This window comes from Eulemur rufifrons, chromosome 6 (genome assembly GCF_041146395.1).
Source record: "Eulemur rufifrons isolate Redbay chromosome 6, OSU_ERuf_1, whole genome shotgun sequence".
NCBI lineage: Eukaryota > Metazoa > Chordata > Mammalia > Primates > Lemuridae > Eulemur > Eulemur rufifrons.
Genome location: NC_090988.1, coordinates 19837635 through 19862469, shown reverse-complemented (window position 1 = coordinate 19862469; position 24835 = coordinate 19837635). Strand labels below are relative to the sequence as shown.

Genomic DNA, 24835 nt, shown 5'->3' with positions numbered 1-24835 from the left:
CTCTCTTACCTAAGCAGCATACATCTGATCACTTGGCCATATTATGGAAACTGTTACTTCCACCACCAGCCATGAGTTCAGACGCCCCTGGTAGTTTTAATCTAAAAACTCAGTCATCCTGTTCTTCCTGCTTTGTCAGCTTTTGTGGAGAGTTTTTCCCTTCTTCCCATTAGCAGAAATTTGGTTCACGCCGTTAAACAGTAGCACATTGTTTCCAAACTGCATATCAAGGCTGAAACACAATCTTCAGGTCCTGCAGCCATTTGTAAACCTCTTTAGCTTTTTTCTTGTGTAGAACATACAATGTCTGCAGAGTCCCTTGACTGAATGACAGCCTTTGAATGCCACTGTTATGTACTCATACAGAGAGATGTACAGAGAGGTACATACACAGATGGTGGACATAGCGGTTGTAGTAATGCGCACTGCTGGCTGTTGGCCTTTACAACGGGCTTAAGAATTTCCCCACAACTGAATATAAAGGAAGATAAGAAAATCTCATGTGCTTTTCGAATTCTATCGTGCTTTGCAGTATTGACAAATTAGCCAGAAAAAGGGAGATCCACGGGGCAGTTAACTGAGGACGGCAGTTTGGGGCACGAGCAGGTAGCCGGCACAGGCTGGACGTTTCGAAACCAAAACTGAATGTGAAAAATCATTCTTCAGAGGGGTTCCCAGTTTGAGTCTTACCACAAATACATAATGAATTAAGAACTGTTTAAAAACTCATTTGGGATATTAAAATTCATGAGATCATCGGCCTTTATTAAGAGGTAGAAAAAGCAAGAAGGCAGGTAGACTTGAAAATAATAAAACGGGTGGGGCGGGGAGGGGAGGAGAGAGAGAGAGAGAGAGACCTCAAACCCAGAGGAAGCCAGCTGACTGCAGTGCAGCAAAAGCACAAGCACTATTCCAGACCATGGGCATGCTGTCACCCGACCCCTCACATGGGGGAGGAGGGTGGGGAAAGGGACAGGGTACACACAGGGCAGAAAAGGAACAAGGCACAAGACACAGAGAGCGCCCACATCTGAACAAACAAAAACCATCACACACACCCACACATCAATAATCGTAACGACTACATCATCCGTGCGTTAAATCACTCATGCATTTCCGCCATCAATTTCAGACCAAGTGGTATCAGGATTTGGCAGAGTGTTTTTTGCATTGCTCAACATGCACACATAACACAGGATTCTTCCTGTCCAGGCCTTAAGGATGAGCTCCAAAAACACAAATGCTCAAGATCCTTATTTAAAGAAGATCCCTTGTGTCAGCCTAGTCTAAAAATCCCATTCTTACACTCACATATATCTTTACTATCAATTAGATCCTTAAAAACACATTGTGGATAATTGTTGTTTGGCTTTTTTTTTTTTTTTTTTGGAGAAAATCCATTTGATTTTCAATCATGCCCATGCACTTCTAACCTTCCAATACATGCTTATTCCAATCAGGTATTGGTAAGAACAAATGGTCAACACACATAAACAACTGGTATAAACTTCATACATACTCTAGCAACACAAGCTTGAATAAAATATTTTAATGAGTCTTCAAAGGGAAAGCTTTAAAAAACATTATTATTTTTCTTCTTCATTTTATGAAAGACAAGAGAAATATGGAAGGAAATCCAGTATGAAAATTGAAGACCAGTAAAATGATCACAGCTGGTTAACTTAGTATGTCTTGTCATTTAAGTTGCTAAGTCATCAAACCACTTAACATTCTTCTAGGCCCAGGTTGCCATAGCGAACATCTCAAGATTATTCTCAAATGAGTCTAGTGAAATGGTTGCGGTACTGAAGAAGTTGGGTTTTTAGCTACAATTCACTAGAATATGATCAGTTCTATATCTTCATCTTTTTGGAAATCTGGTCCTCTGCTTTGTAATTTCCACCATGTTCTATTATATTACTTTCTCTACCCTGACGATTGACCTGGCAAGTTTTGCCCCTGTCAAGTAAAATTTTAGATATTACTCTGGCTTTCATTAAAGCTTTTGGCTGTGGGCTAGACAGTGTGCTGTTCAATGTAGTGTTTGGAGCCCTTTGTGAAGATGCTCTGAGGATTCTGGACAAATTGAGGAATTTATTTATAAATGCATGATACAGGGATCAGCCTGGATTATCCAGCACTTCTCTGTTTCTCTGCTGTTAAGGAATCCACCTTAAAGTATGACATACATACATATATATATATATATATATACACACACACACACACACACACACATTTTATATATATAAAATACCGTAAGGCTATTCTTAGTTTCTATTCACCCCACCCCCAATTTCCTGGCTGTAGGTATATTTTTCATGCACTGCCAGGCAATAACATCCTACTGAAGTTATCACTGGCTTAAACATTGTCCCCAAACTAATAAGATGGCAGTTGCTTCTCACAGTACATAAACATCTCTATATCCTGCCACAGGAATGCTATAAAGTCCTTCTGCAAATGTCTCTTTATTATACCCCAGAAGGAGAGCACCTTCCCTTTCTCTTTCTCCAAAGAGAAAGAGTTGATTAAAAATACTACCCTAAAGGCAGCATCGGCTCCTAAATTAGATTCTCATTTCTTAGATTAGGGGACAAATTTCCTACTTTGAATACTCCAACCAACTCTAAGACCTAATCCACTAGAGTCACGTAAGTACATGAATTTTATTGAACGGACCTAGAAAATAGAACTCTGGAGCCTTAGGAGATAAATGATCAATATTTCTTCAAAGATCTTATAGAATTCAGGAATCTCATGGTTACATTTGACCCTGTAGTTAATTAGAGGAAGCTCAGAACTTAAAGTATCTTAAAAAGAATAGAGCGAAAATCTCTCAAATTATATTAAAATAACCCTCTGAGAATAATCGATAAAAGTCAGGCGGTGCTCAATTAATGATGAAACCTACAAACGACTAAGCTTAATGGAGTGCAATGCCTGCCATGTAGCAAGTACTGTGGGGCGTTGCCTTAGAAAGTGCAAGTTTTACGCCTAATTGATTTCTCATGATTGTCAGTGTACCTGGCCCCTTTAGCTAATTTCATGAACTTTTCCCTTTGCTGCCGATGACAGGAAAGGGCAGAATGAAGTGGGAGTGAGGAAGGGAGGGATAGATATATCATTCAGTAGCTAAATTTGTTTTGCCAGAATTCCTCACAGGAAGGCCCAAACATGGGGTGACCTGCCAAGCATCCAGGCCTAACCTTCAAGGACAGCGCCCACAGAGCAGGTTTGGCTTAGAGATTTTCAACTGGTAAGTCATCAAATCTAGGTCTCTTTAAGGAAGTCAGTCTGTGCTGGGAGATGTTTCTCTAAAAGTTGAATTAACACTACAGGCTTGGCTGATCACCTCTTGTCATTTAAATGATAGATTTCCACCCTGTACAACAACATGCCAAGTGATTAAAGTAGGCCCTTTACCTAACAATTCCCTCGGATTCAATTATTAAAATCCAGCCCATTTTAAAACTAACTTATCTTTGTCTAGGCACAATCTTATCAGGATTAGATTTGAGCTAAGTAATAAAGCAATGTACAGGTGAAACATGATTCTTATTTTCTGTTTGGAGAGACATGGAAAAGTTAATAGACTTATTCCAGTCCCGTAAGTCATTGGTGAGATGGGACAAGGAGATCACATTTTCTAATGCCCCTCCTGAACTCTATACACTTAGTTTTTATCACTTTTTGGTTAAAGACTTAACCAACTTTTTACTGTTTTGTCTATAAGACATCCACATATCAATGACTTAAAAAAAAAAGAAAAGTCCTAGTTAATGCTGTTAAAACTGACACATAGTATCATCCTTGGTTTGGAGACGTTTCCTGCCAAATGTGAGCATAAATTTCTATGAACACACAGAAATTAAGAGTGAACCGGTGAGGGGTGGGGGGTAAGTATGATTGGGAACGTAATTACAGTCATGACCTTTCTAAAGAAGAGCAATGACCCCGCCTCATCACCACCTCATACATTTAAGCAGGAATCTTCCTCCCTGACCTACCTACCCTTCCATCTCAACTTTACTAAGCTGAGGACACAAAGGACTCCTCTTTAAAATTTATCTGGGACTAGAGCCTATTGTAAGCAAAGAAAGCAATTGGGCCTTTAATTCAGATGCTGTGGTTTTTAGGCAAATATTGGTTTTTTGAAGTCTCATTCAAGGTTTGGCGGACTTTTATCAGGAGGACTATGTACAACTGAAACTCCTGCACTTCCAGCCGGCCGGTGAGGAGGAGGCCTCGTCTCAGACTGCAACCATTGGCCACTGAACTCACAACAGAAATGACAAGACTTGACACCCTTTCAAGCCTTAAAAAATTATAGTATATTTATGAGATCAGTCTACTTGAAACATGATTTCCCTTGAAGACTACATTTCTTTTTTTCCCAGGCTTGCCTTGCCTCTCAGCAGCGCTGAGAAAGTAGATAAACAGTAATGTGATACCAACCGTGAACTGCTGGTTCTGTCGTCGCCGTTGTGTCTACAGACGGGAACAGAGGATTGGAGGAAGGGAAGAAACAGGAGGAACGGCATGCAAAAAAAGGGAAAATGGAAAAAAATGGAACAGATAATATATGAGCAAGCTTTCAAAGAACATCGCGTGACAAGCAATAATAAATGAAAAGCAAAAAGCATTTGAAGTGAGTTGCACTGTTTTAAGACATGCCTTGAGCTCAAAGCTGCGAGCCAGTGAGGAAAACAGTAAATTCTTTGGTTCTGGGGGTCTTGCCAGGACACATATATTTGCTAGTCAATAGTCAGGGAACATGCAAAGTGATGAGAAACACCAGTGCAAACTCAGTGGCTGGTAGATGGCTCATAACGCATCGAGGCTCAGGACTGCGACAGAAAAGCTCAGTCGGAAGGCTGGTTAAACAATGGATTCATACATTCAAACATTGCCTTTGTTTTAACCCAACACACCCAAGCTCTTGGGCTTCTTGGCTGCCAATTAAGCATCACTGAATCAAATCGCACTTTTAGGATCCTTTTATTGCTTACGCTCAGATGCCTGTAGATGAACACACAGGTTTTAAGTTTTCCATTCAGCGTATGATTTCAGCAGAGTTTAGCTGGAAAGTTCAATTAACTGGGAGGCCATGGCAATGAACATGTTCAAGGTTTTCACAGATTAGTTTCTGTATACACACACACACACACATACACACGCTCGTTCTTCACTCTGCAGCTCTTACTGTTACCATCTAAAAGCAGAACCTTTCATGAGAACATCCAAGTCCACACAATCTGCCAAGTGCTACTTCTAATCATACGACATTCCAAAAATTTAAGTATCCAGCCGTCCCTTTGCTCACAGTTCAGAGCCACGTTCACCATTGTGAGCTGCCACGTGTCCTGTCTTCGCGGCTGGATTAGGAGATAGTGTGGTTATTTTTTTCCTTGCTAGATGAACTTGCTGTGGAAGAAAATGTTGTTTGTCTCTTTGTTCTTCTATTTCTGATGCTGTTCAAGTTTTCTCCTTCTTCTACCAGGTTTCTAAACCAGGCCTCTGTACTGGCTCCTTTTCACAGAAAATTCTTCCAAGGGGCTGGAGGAATTTTCTCTTTACTTTTTGGCTAGAGAGGAATGGGATAAATGTCTAACAAAATGCAGGATGAGATTCTTTTTCCAGAGTCGTTTTAACACCACTCTTCGTGTCAACCAACTTCATTCCAACGACAGCCCACCTGGCCATGCTTTCATTTTGAGTTCTACACCTCTCAAGTGTGTTCTTTCTACACTCCCCTTCTGGCAAGAAAGGAATGCTGATATGTAGACAAGAGCTAGTCATCTCTAGACAAAAGCTGGTAGCTGAAGTGGGATTCTGGGTTAAAACTGCAAGTAGTTCCCTGTCCTTTTTTTTTTTTTTTTTTTTAAATAATGCAGCTATTTAGCTGGTAACTGTTTTCATGAGTTCTGGAGATTCCAAAAGACTCGTTCAGACTCGACACAGGCAATGTTTAAATGCACTGGAACTTCAAACATAACTTTTATTTGGTCAAATGAGCCTGGTGCTTCTGATTTATAAATATGACACATGAATTCACACCGGCGTTCCCCTTCAGTTGGCATGCTTTCCTCAGGATTCTGTACCATCAAAAATTAGAACTCTTCTAAGGAGCCAGAGTTAACCAGAAATCTGAAAGGCCAATGCAGCTTAATATAACTGAGCTGAATTTCCGAAGAATAGATGAAGGAAAGAAAACATAAAATACACTGCATAAGAACAAGATACTTACAAGTCAAGTCTGTGTGCATAAAATAGCGGTAAAAAACAATACAGAAAATTGTACAATTGAAAGATACCAGAACCTCCAGATTGTCCTGACACAGGTGACACGTCTCAGTTGAAATATCCAAGTTCAGCATTAGTTCACAGTACTTTAAATTTGAGGGACAAAATCAAATGCACATTTGTACAGAAACACTTATATGCATGTTAATACATTTTAGGGTTAGGCATTGGCTCCTTTCCAAAATGGAAAAAAAAAAAGCAATAAACACTTTGGCTCATTATTTTTGTAGTAGTACTTCTAATATGCCTTATTTTCACCAGCTAAATAATTAGTATAAAGTGAAAGAAAGGAAGTAGAGTAAAACCTAAGGGTTAGAGTCCTCAAAAATGATATCTGAACATTAACCAATGACCCCAATTTACTGTCTTCCTACATCACAACATAATGTCAGCTTTAAGATGAAATTAAACCAAGTGAAGCTATGCATCAGCTTCTATGTAGGTACTAGAAAATCAACGAAAGGAAATTCACCGTGCATCTTGCTACCCCATTCTGGGGATGGGAAATCCATCAATTGCACCCAAAAGGGGAGGAAAAAGGGATATTGAGAAGGAAAAACACATTCTAAAGCAATTAAAAGCAAACACATGTTCAAGTCAAACAACAGGGTCACTGCAGCTGGAAATGGCAAAACCCATGATCAGCAACGGGGCAGGAGACTGGAGCAGAAACGCAGGTTGGCTACAACATTTAGAACAAGATTGAAGGTGTATCTGGGGAGTCACTGGCTCCATTTCTCTAAGAGCATCTGGTATGCTACTTGAACAGAGGCTATTTCAAGTAAAGAATTAAGAAAAAATTCCTTAGAAGTGACTTTGTGCTCCCCGCAGGAGAGCACTATGACAGAGTCCAATTCTCCTTCATAATTGCATTATGACTTTGTGCGGAAACCACAGACACCCTGGCTCTGGAGTGAGCGTAACTCTGTGAAGTGGCATGTATTAGGGTATCTTAATCAGAAGACTGGAGAAACGTGCAAGCCCACCCTGTGAATCAACTTGTGGGGTCACCATATTGTTAGATAACATTCTAAGTGCATAGGCAAAATGCAAACACTAAATTTCCAATGTAAGTGATAAATGCTGGAATCAGCTTGAAAAATGAGAGTGTCTAATTGCCCTAACAAAAGGCTTTTTTAAAACTCATTTTGTCACTGCCTTAAAAAAATCACCTTTGAGCTAGGCCTGAGAAAAATGAGTCACAAAAAGTTGAGCTGGACTTATAGTAGTGTTGGGTTATGAAATTTAAAAGGCCCATCTAAGACACTGTCTCTATTTTCATTTTAATTACAATGAGGGCAAATTTATTGTACATTTATTTTATATGGCCAAAAAAAAAAAAAAAAAACCAATCCCATGTTCTTGAAAATCCAGTAAGTATGTACGATCTTAATAGTCACTCTCTGGCTGTTTTATGAGTATAATCAAACAAGGTATTCAAGGAAAGGCCCTGCACTGTTATTGGAAAGATGCACATTTTTCTCAATATTGACTTCTTAGTCTCCCAGTCCTAGAAAAGTTTATGGCATCCTATCTTGAATAAATGACACTTCACCTACATTTCATGTTACAGCATATTTATGAAATGAAAAAGGTCTGACAATGTGTAAAATTAGAAACGTTAGCCATTTAACCAAGTAGGAAAAAAAAAAAAAAAAAAAGAAAAAGACTGCACAGGAGGCAGCTGGGCAATATTTAGTTGAAACAGTCATGTGTAAGCTCCACTGTGGCATATTCTAATCCTTTCATATGGATTCTCTCCAACTTAGAATTGTTCATTGAGTGTGACAGACTGGGGGTTTAAAACTAATCCATAAATTGGTCCATGGTTTCAAACACAACGGGTGCCATAAATGAAAATGAAAATCCTAGAACAAAATTAAATTCACAACCTAAAATACTTTTTCTTCCCCAATTGATCTGTGGTGTTTCTACTTGACAGTGCACAGATTCACCGCGAGACTGTGTTTTGGGGTGTGTGTGAGTAGGGTGTACATTAAAAAATGCACGGTGTACTAACCCACAGAACCCAATCTACTCGAAAGCAGAGTTTAATTGTAAAGAATTTAAATTCTCCCATTTTGATTGTCATAAGCTTAAATGAAAGCATACTAAGCAGTCCAGACATATTTTAATACACTTTCCCCCAGTTTATTTCCTTAACTAAAGTCAATAAGAAGCCAATGGGTTTTCTTAATTGAATTCCCCTTCAGTTTGTGTTATGGAGGTGCTTTAAATCTAGACACTAGGGCAGGCAAGGTATTCCCCTGACAATTTTATTTTCATAGTTGTGCTGTGCTGGCCAATATATATTAAATATAGGAGTTTTTCCCCCCTTTTTCTTTCAACTTATTTGAAATCTATTGAAAGCAAAAATAAGTGCTGGAAAATTAAACTCTGAAATTTATTTTCTACAGGTTTCCTGGTTAATTTTCTTTCCACCTATGTTATTCTTTAATTAAACTCTCGTTTCTTAGGGATGGTATAAGTGGATAGGAACAGAACTAAAGGTAAAAGGCTCAAATAGGAGAGCTCTAATAAAGCTCTTTTTTACTTTGTAATGTCATCTTCCCTATGAGTGAAGAGATTGCATGCCACACAACAGCAGGAAGGAGAGTTGATTTTTTTTTTTTTTTTTTTTGGTTAAGCAATTTCAAGTTTTGTTAAAGGCTTCTTCAGAATTGTTCACTAGTGCTGCTGTGCCCCTGAGATCTTTCCATTTGCAAACCAGATGTTCTGTAAAATAATAGGAATCTGTATAGTGGTTTCATTTAACAAGGAAAACAATTCCTGTATCATGTTGCTGGTGAATACAGGTGGAAGAAGGGACAGAGAGGGGGAAGGCACAGGGGAGGGGAGGAAGAGGGGGTGTTGAAAGGAGGGTGGTGATTGAGAGAGGGAAGAGGCTCCCTAAGTCCTAGCAAATATTCATTCTTGTGTTACATACAGGAGGGCTGGGTCCTTCCTGCCAAGTCCTTTGTATCCCACTACCAAGACAGCTCCAAGTATCTTTTTCTAGTCTTGAGAAAACTGCCTTCATGATATTATTTATTTGCATTGTTGATAGATCTTTAGTATGGAAATATGTCACATCTTTATCTCCAGGATTATTTTTTAAATACAGGGCATAAAATTATGGAAATTATGATAGAAACACTAGAAAAAAAATCTCACTCATGTTCCGTCTCTCATTCTTTTTAAAAAAAATGTGGAATCAGGTGACCTTCATCACTGTAGTATTCTAATTTCTTCCATTCCCTCCTGAATGAATATGGGCCAAAAGCTGGTTGGCTATGATGCTATTTGTAATAGGTTTACCACCATCAGCAAAATAAAAATGTAGACAAGATAGTATGGAAAAAAATGGACATGCACTGTTTAGAGCAAAAACTTGAAAAGGTGTCTCATTATACCAAAGGTGGCTCAGGAGTGGTTACTAGTGCCCCGATAATATTCTTGTCACCAGGCATACTGCCATATCAGTAAGTATTCAATACATGACAAATGAAAAACAGTCTCAATGGAGTAGATGCCAACTCTAGAAAAAAGGCAATTTAGTAAACATTCTAGGATGAAGATGTACATTTCCTAGCAACAGTGGCTTAATCTATGCCTAGAACATAAATACATGCAAATACACACACACACTGAAGATAGATGCTTGAAGTAATGTTGGACTTTCATGCTTGATTTCCAAAATGCCATCCTCTCTTAGCCACATTCTACCCATTCTTTGATGCAATAGACCAAAGTCCACTGTGATGCTCTCCTGTGTCTTCAGTGGCACCCTCTGCCTGTGTCACTGAATCTCCCCAACTGCACAGTGTCTCCTACTGAGTTCTAACGTGTATAACCTATTTCTTCAACCATATTTTAAGGGGTTCAGAGAGACTTTTGTCTCCATAGGCACTAGCACAGTGTTGTACATATTATGGGTGCCCAATATTTGTTAAATGTATGGCTAAAATCAGACCGGCCCTTGTACCACGCAAATATGAACAGCACAGAGCAGGGCTTACGAAGCTAAGATCCTGGGGAACAGACAGCTCTGTGTGGAGCTCTCTATTATAATTATAAAAGCTCTCTACTATAATTTAGATGATCAAGCCACAGATTTGGTCTTAAGCACAGGTGTACTACTTTCCTTCGTACCTAAGAAATCGAGAACGTGTGCTCTGCTGTTGAGTTTCCCCACTTTGGCATATTCTATAAATATCACTGAAGGAGAGGGGCTATGCCCACCTTCTTTATTTAAGTAATCTCATCCACATTACACACACAAAAAGCTTATGACATCAGACTATGAAAACAAAAATAATAACGTAGGCCTGGGGGCAGGAATCATTTTCTCCAAGGTATATTGCTTTTTGAGTGCTTAGACACCAATAAGAAAAAAATTTTGCTATTTTCTTTTCCAAGGAACACAAAATATTTAATTGGGTGCGTACTTTAAAAAAGAGGAAAACTCATTTAGAAATGACCTACTTCATTCTTATGAAAGGATTTTTAAATGTGTTTCAGAATTTGGCCCTATAGCTATTCATTTCTCATTCTAAGGTGGTTTTAATTTTTTAATTTATGACAGTCACATGTATAGTGTGACCTACAGGTTGAACTCCTCCCGGCCTGAATTTTCTATGGAAGCTGCTGTGTGTTTAAAACCGAGTGCTGAGTCCTTCCTATGGTATTCTCCATCAAGCATCTAACTCAGATGCAACCGGGCAGGAACAATACAATATTCACATCAACTAGGAAGAGAAACACAAAACATTTTTCTAAGATGATTACAGGAAAAAAGCTTGATCCAACTGGGAGACAGGGGCTAAAGCTATCAATAAACACAGAAACAGGTACTTTTATATATACCTAAGACCCAAAGTCAGCTAACTACAAGGAAAGTAAAAAACAAGACAGAACAAACAACCCACCCTAGTATGGCAGCAGATTTTTCTTCTACTTTCTGAAGGAATCTACATGAAGGCCTCTTACCCGGGATAATGGCTGGCTGTCTCTGTCTTTTAACAAAGGATTCCACGGGCAATATAAATTATGCAGTTTGTGCTTCCATATCATAGCATATATCTTCGTGAATGAAACCACATGGACAACTTGACATGATAAAGAAAGAATGGCTTGCCAATAGCAATACTTGAAACAGAAATTGGCCAGGCGTGGTGGATCCTGCCTGTAATCCTAGCACTTTGGGGGGCTGAGGTGGGAGGATTGCTTGAGGCCAGGAGTTCAAGGCTAGCCTGAGCAACATAGCGAGAAACTCCCCCATCTCTACAAAAAAAATTAAAAAATTAGCTGGGCATGGTGGTGCACACCTGTAGTTCCTAGTTACTCAGGAGGCTGAAGCAGGAGAATCGCTTGAGCACGGAGCTCAAGGTTGCAGTGAGCTATGATGATGCCATTGCACTCTAGCCCAGGCAACAGAGTGAGACCCTATCTCAAAAAAAAAAAAAAAAAAATTATGTATGGTCAGAGCCTATGGCTAAGCCTCGGCTCTGAATGGCTCCCAAGCCTATTTTATCCCCCAAATTGTTTTTTATTTGCAAAGAAATTCTAATGGCTTAATAGTTGTAAAGCCAGAACAATGCTGATTTGGCAAAGTGACATTAACTATGGATGCTTCTCAACTTACAATGGGGTTATGTTCCAATAAACTCATTCTAAGTTGAGAATGCATGTAATACACGTAACATACTGAACATCACAGCTAAGCCTCACCTACCTAAAATGTGCTCAGAATATCACATAAGCCTATACAGCTGGGCAAAAATCACCTAACACAAAGCCTATTTTATAATGAAGTGTTGAAGATCTCATGTAATTTATTGAACACTGTACTGAAAGTGAAAAACAAAATGGCTGTACGGGTACAGTTTCTACTAAATGTGTATCGCTTTCTCACCATGGTAAAGTAGAAAAATCCTAAGGTGAACCATCATAAATTGGGGACCGTCTGTCTGCATGCCTTTCAGGACTTTAGAGACCATAAACATTTCTCCCTAGTAAGGCCCCCCGAGATGTGTGCCTCCACGTGGAACCCACCAGACTCGCTCCATGCAGGGCAGGCATGGAGCAAGCGCCCTGCACATCCCATACATGAGGGCTATGAGTCTGGGTGGGCACAGGAGACGGTCAGACTGGGTTTACAATTCTTCTCTTTCAAGGGTCTCCAGGATGAAGCTTTAACATGTTTTGAGGGAGTCAGGTGACTCGGAGCAGAATGCCGGTCTGCCTCCCTGACAAGGGGAACAATTTGATTATCCCGGTTATGGAAGATAAAAGATAACACCGGAACACTTCCTTTCAGAGAAATCGGAAATTGACTATGACTTTTTGAGTTTAAAAATATATTTCTATTGCATGTGTACATTTTTCTTGTAATGAAACTCTGACCTGGGGAATGGGTTTCAGTTATTGCATTTGACTGGGAGAAAAGAAATAGATGACTGTGGACTTCTTTTTTTTTTTTTTTCCAAGCTCAGGCTTTATGTTACTGTCACTGGACATGGCTATCGAAGCTTTTAAGGCTAATGGTGGCTGTAATGTACCAAACAGTGCAAGAGAGAAGAGGTGGAAATTAATTTAGCTATCCATTTGTCAGGATTCAGTCTGGAAGATTTTTAGGAACCAATCTAAATCTAGGGGATAGTCTGGACCTTTAAAATGGGACACAGAATCATTCAGCTCCATAACCTTTAATCTGTTTGGAGAAAGGAGCAAATGTTAAATTCTACAAGTGTACTTTCTGGGCAAGATAAATATATATAAGACTGCTTGTTAAGACACAGTAAGTCTAGAAGATCACATCCATTAAGGCAACGGATTCGGCAATGTTGTTTTAGTAGCAATTTTACTTTAACTACTCTTGGGTGTGCCAGGGAGAATCTGGCCATTCATTCCCGCAAATGTGTTCTGTGTGTAGAAAGGCTAAAGTGCATGCTATGAGATCATCTTACATTACCTTGAGCTGAGAGGCCAGGAGCCGAGAGGCAGAGCAAAGACAAGCTACCTTTGATGTGGACAGGGCTACCTTTGATGTGGACAGAAATATAGCATTGTTTATTTTCAAAATTTCCTCTTAAATGGAGTCTCTGCAGTCGCAACTGTGATAACAGTGAGTTGTAGCTGTTTGAGGACGTAAGATTAGCTTTAGTCTGGAGTGAAGGATTAAGAGCTGTGAACTGAAGCGACTCTGCTGAGTTGCTGAGATTGATTGTGAGGGGGGAGGAGTTCGGGGAGTGTTAAGAAAGGTCTTAAAAAAAATAAAAGCCCCAGCTACCGAGAAGGCCAGCCACAAATGAAAAGTGTTGTTCCATATTAAAAAGAAATGTGGTGTTTATACACTCAGTGAATAAGGCCTTCACTGCCTTAAGATGTAAACCTGGATAGCTACCTGGATGGAACCTTCTACAGTGAGAGGTAATAAAGGCCAGCTCATACCTGGGCAACCTCTGCAAAGACAAAACAGACCGCTGATGGTTTTCCTGAAGGGTTAACATACACAGGGCAGCGGGGAATTAGGTGATGTAATTTATGCTGACATTCAAAGGGCCTTTTACAGGAAACTTTATGAAAACCTGATAAGAAGAGCACAAACCTAATTCAGTTTACCAACTGGGTAAGAGGTAAGAAATCAGAAAAGGTAAGGACCTAGTCTTAGTGAGACAAGCGGAGAGCTTGGTGGCTCTGGAAATCAGAGTTAGGAAGGAGCACCTTTGCTATGCTTATGAATGGCAGAGAAAACCGGAGGAACTGATTCACTGTGAGGAGCTGATTCGCTATGCTAACGAGCTGAGTTTACTTAAGAAGCAGAAGGAAGTCACAAAAAGCTAAAACAGAAACACACACAGACAAGCATTTAGGAAGCAGCCTGGATGGGGCTGAGCTTAGAGTGAGACACAAAAACCAATTGATGGATTTTCAGAAGATTGAAAATGAAGTGCTGGCACTGATGGTTTCGTGACCAATGTTGAGAAAAATCCTCAATCGTGGCTTAAATAAGGGTTTTCTTTGTTCCACTGTAATGGGTAGAAAGATGCAGAAAACTGAGATTAGACAATCTATTGTTATATTCCATCAACTGATGAGGCCTCCTCTTTCAATGAACACTTTGAATTTTTGTCATCTCTATCCAACCGACTGCTATGAAATTGAAAATGTCTCTAGAACGCCAATGTGAAGGACAGCTGCTGCATCTAGGGCCCTAAAGGGGGAGCTGACCACGAAGAGTGAGGAGCAAAATATCCAGTGTTCGAACAGGTTTGTGTATCGGGGCACACTGGGTACCAGAGCCCTTGCAGTGTCGCCAGATAACGGAATGAAGTGAAAAAGTTGCTTTTTCAAGAGATTTTTTTTTTTTTTTTCCTCACAGAATAATTCCTTTTACCTGTTTCCGTGGTACGTCCCTGTAAACAGTGGTTGGGGACGGCCTTATCTAAGGAAATCCTGCATGTCAAGGTGACATAGTGCGGCCACAAGCTTTCCTACTCCGGTGGGCAGAAGGAACTCCACGGCTCCTAGACAAGCAACGTCAAGCAACAGAGAGCACCACTGGATACCAGGAAGGGCCGGATGGCACACCACCTCCCTCAATGACAGTCACGAATAAGAGACAGCGAAACTCATGCTGAATAAGAGTTTCAGACACTCCAAAGGGATAAAATTGTGGAGACAGAACCACTGTATCCCCTTTTGCGCTCCTCCAACATGTGACTGAGGCCAGGGAGGGGCATGTGAGTGCTCAGCATGGAAAAGACAGTGACTCCCTCTGATCTTTTGTGACTATCCCGGCAATACAAACAGGTGGCAACACTGTCAGCAGGTACTCTCCGGAGCAGGAAGGATGACTATGCATCTTGGAGCATGGCCACATAGGCATGTTCAAGTCAGGTGTGTGTATTTTCCTTCCCATGGATCGAGATGAAATTAAAACAGGGACAAGATCCACAGCCACAATACTTACCATTTCAGCAACCGTGGCTAAGCAGAGGCTATCAGCGTGTTCTCTAGTAGCCAGGCTGCCATTTTTCCTACCATTTGGCTTTGAACGTCGATGCTTAAAAAAGAACTCCCTTATGCATAAGCTGCAAAATATCTGATCTACTGTTAAATGCTTGGAGGTTAAAGATTTTCTGAGGTCCTTCAGATTCAACTTAAGAACATAGTACCTAATGTCTCTGGAGTTCCAAAGGAACAATAAAATTCCAGGGATTTCAAGGGAACTTTTAGGCTTCTTTTTATACATACCAGAAAGACAATATACATTCAGGACATTTTCAATGGTAATGAAGGTACCATACCTGTGATGATGGTAAGGATGGTGGTGGTGGTGGTGGTGGTGGTTGTTGTGGGAGGAGGGATAGTTGTGGGGGGATCTGGATAAAAAAAAAAAGGAAAATCAAACCCACAATGCTGAACACAACAATGATCAGTAATGACAAAACAAAGGCATGAGGACATTGAGATGTTTGTTTGATGACTTCCCCCTTTAAACCCAAAAGTTCTCTCTCCCTGAAGATTTATGTCTTGTAATTATATCCCAGAGCCTTAGTTGGAAGAGCTAAGAAAAGAAGAAAGAGATTTTTTATTAATGAAGTGAATTAGGGATGAGGAGAAGTGAAGTAGAGAAGGGAGGAGAAAAATCAAAACATATGACACTCCTCTCCCCTACCAGATTTCAAAGGTGAGGTTGAATCAGCTCCACACCAAGAGGGTACAATGGCTGTCATTTCGTTTATACTTTTACAGATGGGAGGAAGGAGGAGGAGATGGTGCTGCTCTATTTAAAGGGCTCGTATGAGCCAAGGATGAGTGTGCCCTGCACACTTGCTCTCTAGGACTGTTAACTTCATTATTCTCCATCAATACATCCCAGCAGGAAGCAAAACTACTTCTATACTTGTAATAAATACAAAGAAGAGAGAATGTCACCACTAAATATCAAGTTCCAGGCATGTGAGATTTTACGGAGATTTTATTTTTTAAAAGTCAATAAATTTTACAACTTATAAATATTAATAAGTTGCCTTTGCTCATGTTAAAAGCTTGACCTAAGTGGACTACAGTGATAAAACTGAAAGAACGTTTTCTATCTTGTAAACAAGAGAACTAAATATAACCGAGGCTCGACCCTCAAAGCCAGGAGCCCGATAGGGAACCCTCTGTCAGATATTTGATATACTGTATATTCTTCTATCATTTCAAAAATTATTTGGAGACAAGGGAAGGGCAAATATGAAAGAGAAAAAAAAATTCGAAGCTCAAATGATCAAACTGAATGTGCTAAATTGTCAGCAAGACTTTGAACTAAGCAATCATTCTGCTATAATAGAGCATAAGATGATTTGAAAGCTTTTGATTTTAAATTTTATCTAAAGCACGTCAACTTTTTCTCCCTGACACATCTGGTGTCCTTTTATCTTCAAGTGAGCTCTCAGATTGTCTAATTAATACATCAAAACTTTAATTATATACTGCACCTTTATTGGGTTTGGTACAACTTCCCGAAAGTTTATGAAAACATTATTTTGCTGCTTGGTAAGTCTGCTTAAAATGATTCCTACCACTGATCAATAATCCAAGGTTTTAATTTTCCTCACAAGCTGCCTCTCTCACACAAACACACCTGGACGGATTTGATAGGGAGGAGTAGAGAGCAAACTGCTCTGTTTTAGGGAGACTCTGCTCCTTTAAGTTGGGGACACAATTAGTTTAAGGTATTGTTTAAAGCAGCCTCACGTGAGTCCACAAAGGATCCCATTAAACAAAAGAAATCTCATTCTCCTCCAAGAAGTAGAGATGATTAAGTAAGTAATTTTAAACTACCTTTTAAAAAGAACAATAGGATGAGAAATATTGTAATTCAGGTGGTATGTTCAGTCTTGCTCCTTCGCACTTTTTATGGAGGCCACAGGTGGGGAAGCATTTTGTGATCTGGCAACTTGTCTGGATGCACCTACATACCTGCTGCAGGTGCGGGTGCTGACACAGATGGAGCAGGTGCACTGACCCTCATGCCCGGCACTAAAGACACCTGCTCCCTCCACTGTACAACAGAACTGCACCCGCAGAGGTGCCTGTGGCCCAGCGTGGGGTTAGTTAATGTGGTTTTTCTATTTTTCCTGAATTATAATATTTACCATCGAAAAAGAACATTTGTACCTGGCAGACTTCCCCTTGTTATCCTATAATCCTATTTCTGTACCTATTTCTAAAAGTATTGGCATAGGTGTGTGATGTCCACAATATAAGAAAAGTGGACCTGAAGGTGATTTGAAAATATGATTATGAACCAAGGGGTGGGTGGACCAGACTAACGAGGGCACAGACTTTAGAGAAAGGTCACCGGTCCCTCTGACTTTGTGACAATCACACACTTTGAATTATCTTTATCACTACTGGGGCCACTGTTGTCCTTCACATCTAACTCAAGTGACCTGAATGAATTAGATTCTACTAACAGGTATAACACCTCAGTGCTTAGATCATCTGTAGCAGGAAGAGCAACGGAAGGCCATTATACAAGAAAATTCGGAGTCTGAGCTAATGAGCTGTGTTTGACACGTAGAGGCTAAAAGAACAAAACCAACTGAGGCCCAGGCACTAACCAGCTAGATTCTTCATATATAGAAGTTGCTTCTAGAAAATTCAACATCCTAGAGGCATGTCAACTTTTAGTTCGTAAAGTACTTCGAAGATTACTGTGATACAATAAATAATCTTTGGAAAGATAATCCACCCACTACCTTCACAAATTGCTAGGATATTTAATAGTAATACCTCAGGTTACTACTCTAGCCTATCATTCCAAATATTGCTAGTAGTACCCATTAAGGAAGGTAGGTAAGTATACTGCAGATCTAGCAAATCCCTAGACAAGGAGAGGTGCACGATCTTGGGCTAGGAGGACAGGTGTATGTAGCTGTCCCTGCCTAAACAGGTGGGTCTCTATGTTTCTTGGCTTTCAAATAATGCACTCTGGGTCAGAGAGTTTATTCCAAGAGGACCGTCTTATATTGGAGGGAACTGTTCTGTTGGAAAGCAGTGAGAATAAGAGAATTTACAAAGAAAAACTTTGCTGTGGACTTTAGAGTCAAAGTGTCATGCTTCTAAAACATATTTAGTAACCTGGTGAAGTTGGGCAAAGTTGTAGCCTTTCTAAACTTCATTTTATCATCTGTAAAATGGGATGATGATAATGCTTACCTCATGGTGTTATTGTAGAGATTACATGAAATCATGAATGTAAAACTGTCACCACAGGGCATGGGACAAAGTGAGCACTCAATAAATGCTAGCTGTGAGCTACTATCCAAAATTATTCAAATATAACTATCTGTCCACCAGATGCACAAACCGCTTCTCATCTTGAGATGCAGGAACAGTAGGTACAATAAATCAAAGCTGCTTTTCCAAATAACTTAGTCTTCTGAATCAGAAAGCATATAATAGACTGGTAGAAATAGACTGGTCACTGCTCTTTAAAATCTGCAGCTTATAAAAGGAGCTGGACGGAAAGTCCGTAAACCCGGGCCACAGCAGTGTAGGGGACTCCCAAGAGGCACAGCCCGTGGTGTGGAGAGGGCACAGGCAGACACAAAAGGGAGGAATTTACCTTCCACCCCTGCTGAACGGTCTGAGCAGAGGCGGCTCAGCGTCCCAGCAACTGAAAACGGGGCCTGCTGCCCCCTCTCACCTACACGGAAGAGCCTTCGTGGACTTCCTTAACTACTGGGGAGAATTAGTGTCATTACGTGTGAACCATGGACAGTGTTGGGAGTGTGCAAAGAAAACATATTTCAGAAGTCTACAAATAACGTGATTAGACATGATCTTTTAATTTTGCATTACGCTAAGGGGAAAAACCCCTCAGGTATAGGTTAAGGATTATATTTTAAAATCCACATAGATATGGTATAAAGCATGCTTCTACTTGATTAAAAAGACTGACACTCCCATTTTCTTCATAAGGAAAGTACCCAGGTTCTAAGAAATTATGGTGTAGATATTCCGTATGTATATAATTTATGTGTCTATGCATACATTCATATATACTTAGATTATTTACACTACTGACACGAAGAAAGAAATGCCCCCTGTCACATACACATTCAAATATTTATAACACATTGAAATTTTGATGTATCTGGTTACCCATTCTGTGTCATGTCAGTTCATGACTATTTTTCTTGATATAAAACTAACTAAACTCTTGGACAGAAGAGACTAAATTTGATATCATAAGATGATATCAGAAAACTAGAGAGGGCATGCACTCCTCAACTAAATAGAAAATATTCACCACACACAAAATCAGCAATAAGATATAAATGAGAGATGAGATAAGTTTAAAATGCCTGCAACGTAGTAGATGCTCAATAAATGTCTGTTGATTAAAGAATGAAATTCATGATGCTACGTTTTAATAATCCTATAAAAAGATACTAAGAAAACAGACAAATTTAAAAAAAAAAAAGGCTTTTGTGTTCAATGCAGTAGGTATAGATGGTTTGTGTAGCAACCAAAGACCTTGTATTTGTTCTGAGTATTTACTGGCTTGCAGTATCTTTTGGAATTTAATAGCTTCATGCTGAAAATAGGATAGTTCTGCTCATCAAAGCAGGAGAAAGGTTAGCCCAGGTATCAGAAAAATACCACTGGGAATAAACTTTCTGAGCTGAAAAGCCACTAATTGGTAAGGCTGAATCTCTCAGTCATTACTTCTCACATAATCTCCATGGCTTGTGCCCGAGGACACAGCTTTCCTCCTCAGCATGACCAGGGACTGTCATCTGGTGGGAAATCCCCACGATTAGAGGGAGAGAGGAAAAGTCACTGCCATCCCAGGTGGAGACACCAGGGTCCACCTCAGGCCAGGCTTCTGCAAGTTCTTGAAGGAAACCAATCGGTTTCTGGTTTTCAATTTGACCAAAAGCTTTGGGAGTGAATCACAAGTAGTAGCTACACGTGAATGACTCTAGCAGAAGAGCATTTTATCTTCTCACGTACCGTATACATACAGCATATAATCCGAGTGAGCTTTCCCCACTGTGTTTGAAGCTTCACAGCGGTATGTACCATTATCTGTTTTGTTTAGGTTATTGATGAACAGGTTGGGCCCAGACAGTACGGCGTGTTGGGGCATTTCATCATCGACTCTCACCCAAGTTACCATCACAGGCCTGCAGCGGAAAGGAAAGAAAGACAAGTTGCATTATTATTTCCCACCAAGACGTCTGCATCAAACTTCTCACCCACGTGTTAAATGAATCACATGCAGGGTGACACAATTAAAGAGGACCTACTGGAGATATTTTAAGTTTATGGAATTACAACCCTGAAGTCTCCAAAAATCTGTTTGGAATACAAATTTAAAAAAAAAAAAAAAACCACAACCAGGTGTTGAAAAACTCTGAACAGACCACAAGCAGGAGTCTTACTAGTTTCCAATTCATCTTCAACAAATCAGCAAATAAACCCATGTGCCCTATTTATATGCCCTGCTGTGTGGTTTCACACCAACTCAGACAGGATAGAGCTCACCCAGTGTTAATCATCTCATTAATTAGGACAAAAAAAAAATCAAGTTCTTGGCTAGTGATACATGCATTCATCTGATGGTTACTAATACCCTAACACTTCCTTAGAAGCCACATGTGATTTTTAAATGGATTTTGAGCTTCACCAAAAGGAATGGACTTTTACATCTGAAAAGCACTTTCTTCTGGCCTCTGCTGTTTGAAAAATCACTTCTGGTTCCGGGAAGATGCAATCATTTCTTCTCCTCTTAAACCCTCCCCCATAACCTGCCTCCCCCTAGCCAAGAAGCCACTGTTGTCTCTGATGCCTGGTCCACACCTTGTCTGTCTCTTCCTTGGCAAACTGCCCTTCTTGACTGGCTCTCCAAGGTCCACACACTGTGAGACCTTTCCCCACGTGTGTGCACCTGCAGCCCTCCAAGCTTGGGGTAGGACTCACAGGTTAACCGCCATGGAATGCATCTAGGATTTATTAGGTCCTACAGCACTTGCTCATCACAGACAAGTTTGTTTTGGGGAGTTAAAGTACCACATTTGTATCCATCCGTAAAAAGCAAATTTTAACAAAAATTCACCAGAGCCAAAAATGCACACACACCAAGTATCTTTCAGACTCACTGAATTAAAGCTTTCGTTTTTTTAATGCATCTCCCTCAATCTCCTATGAAATCGAGGCCACATCTAAGATTGCGCCTGAAAACTTTTGTTTTAAAGGAAGGACAAAAGAGATTCCAGCGCAGAAGTGACTTTCTTCCAGTTCCTACGGCTACCTCTAGGAGCAGTGACAGGACAAGAGACCCGTGCTTAATGATGAACGGATCCTCAAGTTAGCCCTGTCAAGTAGCATTCCAATTTTCAAATAGGATGTGAAGTTACAATTTTTCTTTAATTACACATGGGTTTGTCATCGCAACCCGGTAAATTATTTAAAAATTAGTACTGCATATGTCCTCCTTGTAGGCGATGGCAAATGGGTCTGCCTGGCAATCAGACCTAACGTCCTGCTGCTTGACAGCTGAAACAAGCAGTGGGGGTAAGTGCTGAGAATATTCACAACATTTAATGGCAAGTTAAATTACCATTTTTATTGTATGCAATTTCTTGAGAAAATAAATAGGTAATATGCTAGAAGGGATAGCAGCAGAGTAATGCGAGCTTGCTCACACAACCATATACCCGTTCCTATTTGAGAGGAACAAACAAATACCCTCTCTGGCGTAAATGTCCTGGAGGAAACATGTAATTTACTGTCCTCGCGGCACATTCAATTGAACACAGTACCTTCTTCAGGGGAAAAATACAAAAACAAAATATAGGTTAGCAAGCCATACATTGTAAATGTGGTTAATGTGGCTGAATATAGGTGTTGCAAGTGGCAAGAGGCCTCTGAGAATTTTTTTTTTTTTTCTTCCTCCATTGGATTGTTTTGGAAAAAAGGTAAGCTGCTAATTAGGGCATAATTCAAACAGTTTACAAAAAGAAAGGTCTGAATCTTTGGCAGCGCTCAAAAGAGAAAAAGACCGCTCTGCTGAAGCTTAAAGCATTCAAAACCAAATAACTTGGGAAGACCAGAGGGAAAGCAAAACAGAACCAAGACCCCCTCCCACCTCCTAAAGGTCATCTGTAAAACTCCACATGGTTAGAACAGTCACAAGGAAATTCTAGCCCACGGAGAGGCAAACACAAACATAGGGAGGGCTGAAATGAGAAGAGAGAACCGACAGCACCAGGCTCCCCTGTGGTCCCCTGGTCTGTCGTCATGGGTCATTCCTTAGCTGTAATGGGGAGATTTCTTTCCAAAGATTTTGGGGGAAGCTTTGTCACGATGCTCTGAGTTCTTTATATGAAAACTGTGATGATGCTGGTTAGCAAAACTCTCTGAGGAAAAAACAAATCATACCACAGGGACAGCAGAGGGAGCTCAGTGCTGTTTTTTGTTGGGTACCACTAAAGTTTGAGTGCCCTTAACCCTGACATTGACACATTCTTCGATTTTCTGATTCCATGGGTTGTTTTTCTCCTAAGAAACAGTTAAAAACAATCTTTACTAGAAAGATGAAAAACCTCCCCTTCACCAAGTAAACAATATTTCATGTGGTACTGCCATGTGGCTTTTTTGCTGTACTAGTGATAATATATGTAGTTCCTCTACTTCACATTGGATCATTTAGTACGGCAAATGAAATAGCTCCTTTATACTTTCCATAAAATAAGGATCTTAGTGGGTTCTTCTTTTTCTCTTATGCAAGGGTGTATATATCCTCCTTGAGAAAAGTTCTGAATCTTTCCTTACAACAAAAATATTTCTAGGAGTTAAATACAACACTTTGAGGGAAGGAGATGTAAAATTAAAGGTAGGGCAAATTCATTTTCCTACAGCTGGCTCTAAACATAGCAGCTTCATGTAAGTCTGAAAACCATCTCTCTAGCGGCTTAGACATTAACACAGAAGGTGGCAGATATATCATTAGATTGTGGGCACACTAAAAATTTATTAGGATTATTTTTTTGTGTGTGAGAGAAAATAGTGCTGACAATCATGTTGATGATAATAAAATAGAATTAGCTGAGATTTCAATCTTAGCTGGCATTTAATTTTTCTCTGAATCCTGACCATTATGAACCACAGATATTTATTCCCTCTTTCACTGAATATTCTTTATTTCCTGAGAATCTTCCATCCCTTGCAGCAGGAGACAGGTGACAGGCCAATGAGTTGTGAACGCACATCTCTGTATTGTGACATTTACTGCTCATGACCCTCTGCCAACCTCGGCCTTCAGAACTTACTGGGGCTTCCCGATGGCTTCACATGTTAACTCAAGCGCGTCCCCTTCCCGGGTTAGGCCTTGTAGAGGATAAGTCATCTGAATATGCACTTGAGGCTTATCTGTGTGACAACAACACAAAGTATAATGTTTAGCAAATGGTATCATCAGGCAAAATCAGACTTGCATGCTGCCTCAAAACCCACAGTACCAGCACTTACTCTCTCCCATCCGCCAGCCTTCAGTAACACCCTTCTAATTAGTTAGTAATCCTGGCATTTGCTTAAATTAAATCGACTAATAACTCTAAGGAGTGAACCGCGAATAGATAAGAGATTCATAAGCCAACTGCGCCACATCAAACATTTCCTGTGAAATACATTTTGTTACATTGAAGTTTATCTCCAAACTCACTCATGCTAAAGGAAACTCATTTGCCTTCATGCTGAGGTGAAGCCACAGATATTTGTGGTGCTCAGAATTGATACATTTTATCATATATCATATATTACTATGTGACAATAAGTTGTGACACTGCATATTAATAAGTTTGCCTCTTCTCTGCTCTTGTTTTCAAACAGGAAAGGCAGAACTTCTGAATTCCACTCCAGTGGCTTTAAGAAGAAAGAACTGGCAGTTTTTGCTGGCTTCTAATGAAACTCTTCCACATCTCAGTGTAACCATTTAAGAAGAGAGGACACTAACATTTACTCAGAGCCTACTATCATAGGAACCATCGTTGGTGGTAGAGTAAGTACACTTTTTAGGGATGAGAACTCTGGAACCCACAGAATGAAGATACTCATCCAAGATCACAGAGATAACCTAATGAGAGACAGCCCCATGGAATGTATGTTGGGGATGGATTCCTGTTTCAAAACTAAATTTCCCAATGGCAATTCACAATTAAAGCCAAGTATAGCTTCCTAATGCAGTGAAATACTTAGGTAAGTGATGTAAGCATTCTTATTTCTACTAGCTACTTGAAACTATATGCTTGTGTGGGGGTATAGGTATGGGAGATGAATGATGGGAGGTGAAGGGAAGAGAAGAGAAGTTGAAGAAGTTAGAATTAACATAGACACATATACAAATACATTTACAAATAAACCCAGAATGGAATTAGGAGATTTTTTTTTTTCTGTGTTGAACTAACAAGCTATTAATCCCTGAATCAGTTTTTCTCATTTAATTCTGTGGCTCTGTAAATGC

At 39.9% G+C, this 24835-nt stretch overlaps 1 protein-coding gene across 5 annotated transcripts in view; it reads right to left on the bottom strand.

Moving 5' to 3' along the window:
- Positions 1-24835, bottom strand: part of CADM1 (cell adhesion molecule 1) — a 312975-nt gene that overhangs the window by 16640 nt on the left and 271500 nt on the right. For 2 of the 5 annotated variants that reach the window (XM_069470880.1, XM_069470881.1), the window contains exons 6-9: positions 23646-23745; positions 20326-20498; positions 15618-15692; positions 4459-4491 (exon numbers count right to left, since the gene is read on the bottom strand). In XM_069470880.1, coding sequence (XP_069326981.1) covers positions 4459-4491; positions 15618-15692; positions 20326-20498; positions 23646-23745 — 381 coding nt within the window. The remainder of the gene's footprint in view (positions 1-4458; positions 4492-15617; positions 15693-20325; positions 20499-23645; positions 23746-24835) is intronic. The other 3 variants (XM_069470882.1, XM_069470883.1, XM_069470884.1) reach the window with 3 other exon arrangements.